The sequence below is a fragment of the Vidua chalybeata genome, chromosome 12 (assembly GCF_026979565.1).
Source record: "Vidua chalybeata isolate OUT-0048 chromosome 12, bVidCha1 merged haplotype, whole genome shotgun sequence".
In the NCBI taxonomy this organism is placed as follows: Eukaryota; Metazoa; Chordata; class Aves; order Passeriformes; family Viduidae; genus Vidua; species Vidua chalybeata.
The window spans coordinates 10,288,013-10,301,477 of NC_071541.1; the positions used below are offsets into that span (position 1 = coordinate 10,288,013).

The 13,465-nt window shown below is 45.1% G+C and overlaps 1 protein-coding gene across 1 annotated transcript; it reads left to right on the top strand.

The window, feature by feature from the left end:
- Nucleotides 1–1,499: 1,499 nt before the first annotated feature.
- ZXDC (ZXD family zinc finger C) lies at nucleotides 1,500–13,122 on the top strand. The gene is made up of 10 exons (XM_053954127.1): nucleotides 1,500–2,532; nucleotides 3,046–3,198; nucleotides 4,125–4,203; nucleotides 4,329–4,459; nucleotides 5,056–5,226; nucleotides 5,796–6,481; nucleotides 7,193–7,277; nucleotides 9,066–9,238; nucleotides 10,012–10,113; nucleotides 10,940–13,122. Exons 1-10 carry the CDS (start codon nucleotides 1,500–1,502, stop codon nucleotides 11,024–11,026), a joined length of 2,700 nt encoding a protein of 899 aa, XP_053810102.1. The 3' UTR covers nucleotides 11,027–13,122.
- The last annotated feature ends 343 nt before the right edge of the window (nucleotides 13,123–13,465 follow it).

The following is a 13,465-nucleotide window of genomic DNA, read 5'->3' on the forward strand; positions in this document are numbered from 1 at the left end:
TTCCTAAAATGCAGACACTTATCCTGACAGCCTCGTGCATGGTTGCAGATGGAGGCAAGAGCTTGGTGACAGGTTTTACATCCTTCAACCAGGGATGCACCTTTGTGTTAAGCAATAAACTTGGGTGCAGACCTGTATTTTCCTAGGAACATGAAGGAAGCTACTGCAAAGACCTCCATGGGGAGATTGGGATGGCTGGGGTTGCCAAGGACAGGGAAGACCTACACCCAGTGGAGCTCTGGGTGAACCCACAGCTTCACGCCCTGACTGTGGGAGGTTTGATGCTCAGAAAGGAGGAATAATCTGAGCAGCAGAAGGATCACAGCACCATCTGCTGGGACTGCTCGCCAGTCCTAGAGCAGCAGGGAAATGGTAAATTTCCATAGCAAATAAAGGATAATTTTACCTTTTCCTTAAGTGTTGGAGAACCATAAGGTACCTGAACGCTCTCCCAGAGAAAGCTTTGCCCAAGAATAAATTTTAAAACATATATATGCATTAGCTGAATTGGTAGGATTTTTTTTTTTTTTTTTTTTTTTTTGGTGCTGCTTTATCTTGGGTCATGCTGTGCCGTGGTCATGCTTGAACAGTGACTTTGCATTGCCCAGGGTTGGCCTGTAGCGCTGTTTCCATATTTCCACTCATGGTATAAAGGGTGTTTTGCTAAACAATTTCCCTCTCTCAGCATGGCTGCACCCTTAGCACTGCTCCTGCACAGCACAGCCAGGGACACAATCTGTTTGTGAGGCCACATCTGGGCTGCTGTGTCCAGTTCTGGGCTCTTCAGTATGAGAAAGACACGGAGCTAGTGGAGAGGGTTCAGTGAAGGGCCACAAAGAGGATTTGGGGTCTGAACATCTCTGGCAGGGGGAAACTGGGGGAGCGGGGCTTGCTTATTCTAGAGAAGAGAGAGGGGATCTCATGAATCCATGTAAATATCTCAAAGTTAGGTGACAAGAGGCTGCTGCCAGAGTCTTTTCAGTGGTGCCCAGCAACAGGATGAGGAGCAAAGGCCATAAACTAAAACAGGAGCTGTTTCACCTCAACACAAGAAAAAACTTCCTTACATTGAGGGTGACTAAGCACTGGAATAGCTGCCCAGGGAGGGCGTGGAGTCTCTCTGGAGCCACTCAAACCCCACCTGGACGCGACCCTGCCTTGGTAGGGAGGCTGGGCTGGGTTATCTCCAGAGGCCCCTTCCAACCCTAATTCTGGGACTCCTCCTGGCCATTGGCAGGGACATCAGCACAATCCCCAGGGGCTGAGATGACTCCAGCGGTGCCACGCTGGGTGTCGCACCCCGCTGTGCCATTCCCACCCGGCCGGCCCTGTCCCGGGACAGCCCCGCTCCGTCCCGTCCGGCGCTCCGCTCTCCGGGTTTCCTCGGCGCCGCCCGCGCCGCGCCCGTTCCGCGGCTCCGCGCTCCGCGTTTCCGCTGCGGCCCGCGCCGGCCCCGCCCCGCGGCTCCGGTTTCAGGCGCTGCTACAGGGACCCCCAAGATGGAAACGCAGGGGCTGCCGGCCGCGGAGGCGGCCCGGGCCCGGCCCGCCGCGCAACATGGCGGCCCCGCCGCGCCGCCGCCGCCCGGCTGGGACCCGCCGCCCGCCGCCGCCGCCCCCTCCTCCGCCGGCAGCAGCCCCGCGCCGGGCCTCTACGTGAGCTTCCCGGTGCTGCTGGTGGAGGAGAAGCCGGAGCCCGGCGCCAGCCCGGCGCCCAGCGCGCCGCCGGCGGCGCCCGCGCCCGACAGCGACGGGCTCCTGCTCGTCTTCAACGTGGTGCGCGGTGCGGCCGAGCCCGGCGCGGGCGGCGGCGAAGCGGGGCAAGCCCAGCCGGGCCCGGCGCCCGCCGAGCCGCCGGAGGAGGCCCCCGGCTCGGCCCCGCTGCCGCCGCCGCCTCCTCCCCCGCCGCCAGCACCGCTGCCCCCCGCGGGCGGCGATGGCGGCGGGGCGGAGGACGGCGCCTTCTCGGGGACCATCACCATCAACAACCAGAGCCTGCTGGTGCGCATCGAGAACGGCGTCCTGACTCTGGGGCCCGGCGCCGAGCAGCCCGCGGGCGCCGCGCCCCCCGCCGCCGCCAGCCCCGCCGAGCCGCCGGGCGGGCCGCGCCCGCGCTCGCCGCCGGCCTTCCCGTGCCCGGAGCCGCGCTGCGGAGAGGCCTTTCCCCGCAAGCAGCAGCTGCGGCTGCACCGGCTCTCGGCGCACGGCGGCGGCGAGGACGGGCGGGGCGGGGCGGCGCGGCCCTTCGGCTGCCCGGTGCCGGGCTGCGCCTGGTCCTTCGCCACGGCCTACAAGCTGCGGCGGCACCTGCACTCGCACGACAAACTGCGGCCGTTCGCCTGCGCGGCGCCGGGCTGCACCAAGCGCTTCACCACCGTGTACAACCTGCGGGCGCACAGCCGCGCCCACGAGCAGGAGGCGGCGCACAAGTGCGAGGCGTGCGGGCAGCGCTTCCCCAGCGCCGCCCGCCTCGCCGCCCACCGCCGCCGCAGCCACCTGGAGCCCGAGCGGCCCTTCCGCTGCGACTTCCCCGGTAAGCCGCCTCTGGGGCTGGGCTCCCTTCCCTCCCCTTCCAGAAACTGGGATCCCTGCCCTGAGGCCGTGCCGCGCTCGGCTCACTTCTTCTGCTCCCGCTTCTCCTTCCCCTTCGTGGTACCCCGGAATGTCAAGGAAGGTTCTCCTCCCGGCCACCTCAGTTACCAAGAGAAAAAGTTTGGGAGCTGGAGGAGGCTGCACCTTTCCTCCTGTGAATTTGTGCTGGTGCAGTGAAACCCCGCAAGACACGGCGCCAGCGTTAAGTGGGTCCGCCTTAACCGAGGCGATATTGATTGCCCACCTTGGCAAAACAATTGTAAATCCTGGGAATAATGTGTAGGATTTCACGGTCTGTTTTTTTTTTTTTTTTTTTTTTCCCTTTTCCCGGATGCAAAATCCTGAAAAACGATCCTGAAATTACCTCGCTAAAAGCTGGGAGGGAGAAAATAGTGCAGTTTTCAAAGTGATGGAGTTTTGTCAAGCAGATGTGCTATTTGCCTTTTCTCCCCAGGCTGTGAGCGAACGTTTATCACAGTGAGTGCATTATTCTCCCACAATCGAGCCCACTTCAGAGAGCAAGAGCAGTTCTCCTGCTCATTCCCTGGCTGTAACAAGCAGTATGACAAGGCCTGCCGACTGAAAATCCACATGAGGAGTCACACAGGTATTCACAGAGATGATTTGTACACGGGGGAGCACATGGAGCATAGTATGTGGAAAGTGGACTGCAGTGTGCTGGAAAATCTGAAAGTCAGGAAGGGTAACATTAGTTATTTGGAGTCAGTGAAAGCATTTGATTCTTGGTCTTCCGGGGATAGGAGTCCCTGAATCAAGTTGTCGTATGCAATAAGTTAAGCACACATGCAAAGCTGTGGCTTTTGTCACATATGCAAAGATGTGGCTTTTGTCATTGTGCATTCTGTCCAGAAGAAACTATCCCAGCTCTATTCCCAAGTTCATAGATGTTCAAAACGTTGTATAAATCTCACTCTTGATACAAACAAACAGCTGAAAAAGTCTCAGAACATGTGGAATGTATGTACCAAGGTTTGGAATAGCAAGAAGATAAATTTCAGCTCTGGCAAGCACACCTGACTTGCAAGGACCACTGCAAAGTTGAAATACAGCCTTGTCATGTTACTGGTGTGTCCTCTACTGTCCTCTCTTTTCCTGGTTTCATGGATTTACAGTTTTGAGGTTTTTTAAAGTGTCATTTGAAGTTCATAGGTGTGATGGAAACCAATGTCATATACTTCACAGTCTTATGATCAAGGCATAGTGGCAGATCATGAAAATAGGGAAAAACAGTTCAGTTGTGTTTCTGTTTTGAGTAATCCTGTTACTGACTGTTGAAGCACCTTGAGGATATGAGGTGGATTGGTAAATACTTGTGCTCCCTGATGCAATAGCATGGAGTTAAAGAAAGCCCAGATTGTAGGAGGGGGAAGGGACATTATACTACTCTGCAGTGCATTGCAGGAGGAGTTGGTTGTCTTGTCTTAAATTAATTCAACTTAAGCAGGCTTTAATATTTTCTGGTAGCAGTATGTGTTTTGTATTAGATTATTAATGTAACATTTTTTATTCAAGGTGAAAGACCTTTTATCTGTGACTTTGAAGGCTGTGGCTGGTCTTTTACCAGTATGTCCAAGCTTCTGAGGCATAAAAGGTAAAGGGAGCTTTTTCTGATAATACTGTCCTAAGCCACTGGCTGTTTGCTTGTCTTTGTTTCTCTTCCACTAGCTAAGCAGTAGTGGATTTAATCATGCCAATGACAATTTCCTTCCCTTGTAGGAAACACGAAGATGACAGGAGATTCATGTGCCCAGTAGAAGGCTGTGGGAAGTCCTTCACAAGAGCAGAACACTTGAAAGGCCATAGTATAACTCACCTTGGTACAAAACCATTTGAGTGTCCAGTAGAAGGTATTGCTCCACTCTCATATGTGTTTCCTGGTAACTGGTGTGTATTTTTGTCTAAAGGTTATATGTGCTTGGTACAGGACTGGAACAATTAAGAGTGAATCTTCTAATAGGGTTTGAAGAGGTGAAACTTATAAACAGAAGTCTTGAACAAGTGATCATTCCTGGAGTTAGGAATGACAGAGCAAACTGTTTCATACTGTAGCTTGACCACCCTCACCACTTCAGTGGAACTCCAGAAGCAAAGAGTTTTGGGTGTGATCTGGATTATTCAGCTCTTTAAAAGTAAAGCAGCTCTACTTGATTGTTTCTCCTCTGCAGGTGTTTCCTGCAGTTGTCATGAAGAATTTCAGATGCCATAGTGTGAAAAGGTTGTGCTTTACACTGAATGACTTAAGAGTTTCATGTTGTCAGAAACAGGCTGTTAAACTGTCCTACCCTTTGACAGGTTTACTTTCTTGTGGTTCCTCTGAGTGTATGCACAGGTGCTGAAAAATAGCAAGTAGAGGATATTCTGATTTTTTAAGACATCAAATATGAATATTAAATAGAAGCTTCATTAAATTTGAAACTTCAAAGCCTTATATATCTTCTTGCAGGCTGTTGTGCAAAATTTTCAGCACGAAGTAGTCTGTATATTCACTCCAAAAAACATCTTCAGGATGTGGACTCATTAAAGACCCGGTGCCCTGTTTCCAGCTGTAATAAACTGTTCACTTCCAAACACAGTATGAAGACGCACATGGTCAAGCAGCATAATTTCAGCCCAGGTAAAGTGTTTGTCTCTGGCTACCAGAGGGTGCAGTGGAAAAATTAAGTGTTTTATTAAGGAAAATGTGGAATTACTGATGTGAAATCTGAGTTCCGTTGATATGAATGACAGAATCTTCTCTGAGACTGAAGTTGGTTTCACCCTCCTCTAAAATTTTCAGTGGGATCTCTGTGTATCAGACTATCAGACACACTTGAGCTTGACCTCTGAAATTGTGAGAAATTGCAGCATTTTTCAATGAATCAAAGCTTGTCCTTTTCCATGCCATCTGTAAAATATGAATAAGGACTAAAAGGATTTCTCTTTTCACTCCTTTCAGTCTTCTACAACCTGTACTTAGCCTGCACTGCCTTAGTGTTATTTTTTGGCAAGTGCTTTTATAACTCACACTTCTCAGTAAAAGAATGAACTTATTTTGGTAGGTTGCTTTTCCCTAAATCTGCTTTCAGGGAAGGTGGGAAGTGTTTTAGTAGGCTAAAAAATATAGAATGTTATAGAATTTTAAGCTTCTTTTTCTTCCTGTTGTCTGTGGAAGCTCTGTCTTATAACCAAGCCCTTCTCTTCCAGATCTCCTAACTCAGCTGGAAGCAACCTGCTCCCTCACCCCCAGCAGTGAACTCACTAGTCCAGGGCAGAGTGATCTCAGCAATATCGACCTCGTATCCCTGTTTTCCAACATGTCCAGTAACAATTCTGGAATTACAGCAGACATGGCTCTGGTGAACTCTGGAATCGTCACGATCGATGTGGCTTCGGTGGGCTCGACGCTGGGGGGGAGCCTGCCTGTCAGTAACAATTCCCTAAGCCAGGCAGTTGATCCCTTGATCCTGGTGGCGAGCAGTGACATGCCCCAGAGCCTGGACAGTTCTCTCCTGCTGGGAACCAGTGCAACAGTTCTACAGCAAAGCACTTTAAATTTGGATGATGTACAGACTGTCAATGCCGAAGCCTTGGGTTCGCTGGCATCTCTGTCAGTGAGGAATTCCAGTCAGGATGTGCATGGGTTGACATGCAGCAATAATTTAACAATAGACACAGCCACTTTGACTCCTTCCAGCAGCCTCAGCAGCACCAATGTGCCTGAGTTACTGACACCAATTAAAGCTGAACGGAATTTGCTTCCCAGCTCAGATGTGGTTGGTCAGCAGGAGGGCAGCAAAGTAGTGACACAGTTTGTGTTCTCCAACCCTCTGGGGAGTTACAGTGCACAGAAGGAAATGGATCTTGGCACAGTGACTGGCAGCTCGTTTTTGGTATGGAGTAACTGTATTCACTTCACCCCTACATGAGACAGCCTGACTTTGGGGATATTCCTGGCTGCTCACACCTTATAGGGAGACCTTTCAGATTTTGCAGATCATGCATTTTGTCTCTCTTTTGATGAAAGATGTAGAACGATGTGTTGAGTAGAGTGTTTTCACAGGTAGATTCACTGTGGTGACAAGTTCTAAGAAATACTGAAATTCTGGTGGGGACAATTCAGGAAGAACCTTTCAAAATAAGCAGCCACCCATCTGAAATGGAATTTGCAAGAACACCCAAGAATAAGTGTTAAACGTGTTACTTGTTCATTTCATTCCAGGGAAAGATTTGGGCTGTAACAGTAACTGCAGCATTTTCATCCCAGTCCTCATTCCTCTTTTAAGTACTTTTCCCTTTCTGTTTCACTGTGTTATTGCAGACTTAACTTTTTGTTTACATTATGAAGTACATGTTTTGCACTCTTAAAATCTGAACACTTACGAATGTAGAGCTAACGTCTTCTTGTGTTGAGCTCCAGATACTGAGTAGATACAGGGAATTTATTGAAACTCAAATCAAAAGATAGGGGGAAACTAGAATTCAGTGTTTGCAGCATAGAAGATAACTGCATCTGAAAACTCATTAGTGTGTGTTTTCATTATCTTGTTCTTAACTCCAAAAACCTTGCATCTCTGGGCTTTATTTTTCTCCCCTTTAACTAGGAGAGCAGTGGGTCTGCGAGAACAGACTATAGAGCCATTCAGCTGGCCAAGAAAAAGAAACAAAAAGGGAATGGCAGCAGCACAGGTGAGAAGCTATTCTGTTACATTTACTGAAAAAAAAAAATTAGTAATTTTGGCAGTGCAGTGGGAGCAGGTTTCTGAGTAATGTTCTTAAATGTCCTATCCTGTTTATTGATAGTTAAAATAATTATGCATGTGTTGTACCATCTGTTACTCAGAATAACCACATTGGATGGAATATCAGATTCATGGGAAGTTTACAAAGAAATCTGTACCCTATATTTCATGATTATTAACAAGACACTAGCTGTCCCTCTCTTCATCTGCTTCTTCTTGAAACTAAAAATTATGTTACTGTGCTTTCTGTTGTTTATGCTTTTGGTCTTATCTAGGGGGTTCTTTTACTCAGTACAGACAATGGAAATTTCAGCTAGATTTTGCTTTTGTGTTTCACTTAATAACAGTGTTAAGGAATTTATTTTTGATTATCTAGATATACTCAAACCTCTCTCTTATACTTTAGCCTTGTAGAGCATTCTTGTGCAGGGTAAGTTTGGGTCATGATTCCAGATGTGTCCTCTTAGTTTGACTCAGAGCCATTTGATGTGAATAATAACCATTCCTTTGTGAGATCAAACGTGGTCCATGGTTCCCTGGACTTGCATGAGCTCAGGTGTTTGAGATGTGTCTACCTTTGGGGCTGGGGTGGAATATTACAGATTTATGATCTATCAATATCATATATATAGACTGAGTTTAGTGCTGCCTTGCTGTCTCTTAGACCTTCCTCCTCTGAAAATCAAGGCAATAGTTTTTGAGGTGAGTTAAGAGACTAGTTCTGATTTGAGAACTGTTTTGTTTGTGTATTTGTAAAATGCATATGTGCATATATTCTGTCTGGTTCAGCAAATCACCACATGGAAGGATAAGTGCTTTATGAAGCTAGTTTTAAGGGGCCTTATATTATCAAACATGTGCATGTATCATCAAACATGTCTTTTGGACATTAGTTTAAAAAATATGATTGCACTTTGCATGACTTCTAAGATGACCTCAGAAAATTCCTGTTTCTGTTCCTGTTCAAGACTCCCAATAGTCCACTTTTCACCAGCTGTTGCCTTAATGGTATGCTGTGCCTCTCACAATGGTCTAGAGAGTCTTGCATTTCTGATTGGTTTAACTAGATTGAGTGAATACTGTAGAGGGAAAATCAGTATTTAAATATAGGTTATCCAAGCCCTTCATTTATTACAGACTTTTTTTAAAAATCCAAACAAAAACCTGAGCTGACAGGACTGTATTCTTACATTTGTTTTGATTAGGGTTTTGGTTTTCAGCTTGTGATACAGCAGCTGGTTCATCCTGCTTTCAACTGAAAAAAAAGCTTAAGGTTGTGATAGTTGTACTTGTGTAGCCTATTCTATCTAGTAGTCCTTGAAATCTTCCTGTAAATAATGATCTTCACTATGCTTTTTTTTACAGTTTAGAAAAATCATGTGCATGACTTCTCAGGAAATGAGTTGCTGAATGAAAAATAGAAAATGCAATCCTACTTCTTAATTCCTTTCTATAACACCACAAATATGCTGATATTTCTGTGCTAACTCAGGGGAGGGCCCTAAGCTTAGCAGTTTGTGATTTTTCAATGGTGTTCTTGTAAAAAGGTGGTCAGTCAGCAGCTGGAGTTCACCAGCTGAGTGCTCTCTGCCTTTCAGCAGTTGTCAGATGGTGCTTATTTATATTGCCCTGCTGTGGGCATTTGCTGTGTGGTATAAACAGCTGCAAAAAGTTGAAAAATAATAGCAGAAAACTCTAGCAAATTCATCTAAATATTAAAATTGCTTTCTTTTAGGGGCATCTGGTTCTGGTCAGAGGAAAAACAAGGGTGGTAAAGTAAGTCCAACCAACTTTTCTTCGTCTACTCCTGGCAGTCGACTGAGTGGTAACATAGTTCTGCCAAATGGAGGGCTGACAATAAGGGACCCTGCCACTGGAGCCCAGTATGTGCAAATTCAGCTTCTTCAGGTAAGACCTGAGGAGAAAAAAACATGTTCAGCTTCTCTGTTATCCAGACTTCCATTTATGAGAAAATTTAAGTGTTTGTGAAGTCGGGTACTACTGCCCCTGGATGGAGTCTTGAGCTCTTCTTTATAAAGTAAATGAGATGGACATGAAAATGTTCTTGCAAAAAGAAGTTTCAGCCTAAACTGTTATTTCTCTTATCTGTTGAAATAAAGCTTAAAATTAAAAAAAAAAAAAAAAAAAAAAAAAACAAAAAAAACAACCTAATAATCGGTGGGGGATGATTAGTGGAGCATGGCAGGTAATAGGTTTTTTGCCAGGTATATCTGTGTAGTATTCAGAGAAAGGGTAAGTTCCTTCTCCTTCATTGCTGACAACTCTGGTGTGGAGAGACCTATGGACAGAGTTCTCCATTGATCTATTTTTTGATGGGTGTACACATTTGTAACTTTCATGTTAAGTATCAGCTTCATGAAAACATGATGAAACTTGTTGCATGTTTCTGAGTGTCAGATTTGTTGAACAAGGAACCCTTCCTTCCTCTTCAGATTTTGCCAGTGTTCCAGGTTGATGAGGACAGGATAATAGGCTGTACACCGAGCTAGGTTCAGATTTAAGTTGTAGTTAACTTTCCACATCTTTGTGGAGCTGGGCCTTACTAGAACAGTGCAGTGGCTTTATCAAATATATTAAGATTGTGAGACTGAGTGAAATTTGCCATATTGTGCTGAGATACCTGGGGGTTGTGTAACTTCATCATGTTTCTGCATTCACAGGATGATTCCCCAGGAGAGGGAGATCTTCCTTTTCAGCTGAGCTCTCAGTCTTCCTCATCACATTCTCAGCTTACAGTGGATTTACCTGTTTACATACTTCAGGTACAGCATGTCAAGTCACTGTGTTTTATTGCCTTTGCTTGAACATAAAGACAGTTTACTGTGAGCACTCTCATGTTCTGCCTGATGAAAATACTTTGTTTTCCATTGGGAGTTGAATTCCATTCACAAGGAATAGTAAGCAGAGAACTGCACTGCACAATGTCTCTTGTGTCTGTTACCAACCTTTGACACATCAGCAGTGCTTGGTTTTTGTTCCTCTGCTACTGAGTAATGAATAACTAAATGTTACTTTTCTGAAATGCCCCACCCTTGTTTTCCTGATCCCATCCTGCAGATACTAGGTGGGTCAAGAAAGAGGATCAGAATTGGAATGTTGGAGGCTACCGAAAGAGGGAAGTGGGAAATAGAATCTTGAACCTAGATTTTGGAGTGGTGCCCTTATGGGGGTGTCAGTTAAGTTTAAAAGCCTGCTTAGGGACCTCATTTTTTATAAACTCTGCAATGTACCTGTTCCTGCCAAGTGGGTTTCTCCTGGACAGAAAATAAATATTATTTTGTTGAGGAGAGGCACTTTCCTCAAAACGTCTAAGTATGAGAGAAGTGGGACTATTGGCAATGGTAGAGAGTTAATGGAGCAAAAAGTGATTTTAAATCTATTTCCATTAGTAATGCTCATCTGAAGTGTTCCATAGAAAAACTGTGGCAACACTGTTTGGGTGGATTCCTGAAGTGGAAGAGCTTTGGGTTTCTCTGAGCTATTCCACGCTTTTCTCTGGTGTTGAGTAAACGTCAAAATAATCTTGCTGATAAGCACTGAAACCATCCAGAGGTGAAAGTACTTCATGCTGTCTGTTTGCTTTAACAGGAACCACACAATTCCACTGAAGATGATGCAGGTTCTGATAACTCTCAGTTCACTGGAAGCACAATAAATTTACAGGATCTGGAATGACGATTATTAAGAGGAGTTACTTGAAAACAAATTGGGCAATCATGACAGAGTGAGATTACTGTGTGGGTCTTTTTCCAAGGAAAATACAAAAAGTAGGAGAACTGAAGTATGTTTGCACTCTTTGTGATTTGCTTAAGACAGTTGCAGCTGAAAGATTTTCTTTAAAAATGTAAATCCCACTTGATGTGCCTGTGTAAGATACTCTGTCTGCCTGGTGGTTGGGAGGCTGAGGCAGACCGCTGTACAGTGTTGTTTCAGGGAGAAGTACTTTATTACACTTCAAACTGAGGTAATATTTACTGTTTTCACAGGAAAGCAAGTATTCTACAGCTAACAAATGCAAATTTATAATCCTGCCTGCGACAGTTAAAACTTTCCTTCCATTGGTCTCCTCCTGAAGCCAGTGGCATCAAAATTAAGAGCTAAATTTTGCAAGTGTTTTCCACACACAAAGAAAAGGATTGTTTCGGCCCTTGTGTTTGGCAGAAAACCAGAATAAAATGTTACATGTAACAAAATTAATGTTCTATGCCATGAAAATGAGATGCTCTAAAATCTTTGTTTTAGGAAGCTAGATTCTAAATGTTAACTTAGCTGTGAATCAGTTTGTAGCTCATGTTGAGTTTCTCCCTTTCCTTGCTCCTGCATCCCAAATACTTTGCTGAATTCTTCCAGCAAAACTTGAAAAAGAAAACTGCAATAGAACTGTACTCACTGTAAGTGATTTGCTAAGAGTCCAACAACATCTGAGAGGTTTGTTTTATCTTTGTGTTCCCTTTTTTGGGAGGAATGTTGACGGTCATGTAAATTTAAGCACCTTGATTTTTATCTCATCTATAAACCGCTGCCAAGTTACCTGTGAACTGGTCACTACCTTTTTATTTAGGGTTTGGTGTTTTTGTTTTGTTGATTGAACACTGTTAACACCATTCTTTATTGCTATCCCAGAGCGTCAGATGCACCTGGAGCTTCTGGCTGGTTTACAAAATACGCAGTTGTCAAAGTATTTTATGAGGGGAAAAGAGTTGTTGCCCAGGAAGATTTGCCCCTGAAAAACTGCAGTTTCTCTTGGGGATGGGGGGAGAGGTTGTATGTACTCTACTCACCTGGATTGCAGACACCTAAATAAGTATAGGGTTGTATAGGGAAAAAAAACATCTTTGGTTGCGTTTTAAGGTAGTAATTTAATTGTTTTCTATGGTGATGTTCTGAATGCCTGTAAAAGTATGTATAGGAGTTTGATAAATGACTGTTTGTACTTTTTTTTATTCTCAGTGAGGTGTGTGTATGCACGTATGTGTATTTTCTTTTTTTTTTACAAAATATGTCACAGAGGAGAACGTTGTGATCTTTTTAATCTTGCACATATTTATTTATTTTACAGTTATACTGATGTTAAATTCACATGAGGTCGTTCAGAAATGCTTTTACTTCCTGTGCCTTTTGAACTATGTATGTGTCCATATAAATGCTTTTTTGATTGCAGACTTGGGGAGGAAAAAAGCATACAGGTTACAGTGAACTTCAGCTCCTGATTTGTAGGCAGTATTATATCTCTGGTTGAACCAGCTTTATTTTTCTATCTTCAGCCTAACTGAGCATTGAGGTCTCTCTATTCCTCGCACTCTGAGTTTACAGCTTACATCCAGGGAAAGTCTGAACCCGCTCAGGCTGGGTTTTCAAACCAGTTGGTAGCTGAGATCTACCTGGTGGCTGTGCCTGCAGCATGGAGTCCACTCCTGAGAGGTGGAAGGATTGAGGAGGAATTGTGCTGAAGGGTCTTGCTCTAGTGGTCACTATGCTCTCCCTGCAAGCTGAGACACCTCGAGCTCCCAATGCCTGCATTATTCTGTTCTCAAGGACCATACCAGTTTGTAATCCATTAAAATGGCCAAGGAACACTCCATCTTTTTATGGGACTTGCAACCAAATCTTTCTACTTCTGAAAATGTACCTCACTCAGCTTTGTAAGTGAATGTAAAGTGCTAACCTCTTGAGGGCGGAAATTTGGATCACTTGGCTTGGGCTCCATTGCTGGCAATGGATACCTGAAGAACTGGTGCAAAAGGGTTAATAAAGCTTTTTTTTTATGGTCAGTTTGTCACTGGGTATTGTTCTTTGCATGGATGCATCTGACACAAAGCTAGTTACTGGCAGCTTGATTTCTGCAGGGAGCTTGTGTTTTTCCTTTGGTTGTGTCTTCACTACAGTGGGGTAGAGTCTATAATGGCTTTGGATTGGAGCATAGCCCTCGGTTTTTATAGTCCAGAAAACCTGTGATTATCATAAATGTCTATGAGGTACTTGCCTCAGCTGTTCCTTAACAAAGATTGTCACCTAGGACTGTCTCCTAGAGTAGATTTCACTGCTCAGGTTTGTATGGAGAGTGCTATTGGCATCAAAAACCGAATGAGAAAAGCACTGGTGCTTAGCAGGAGC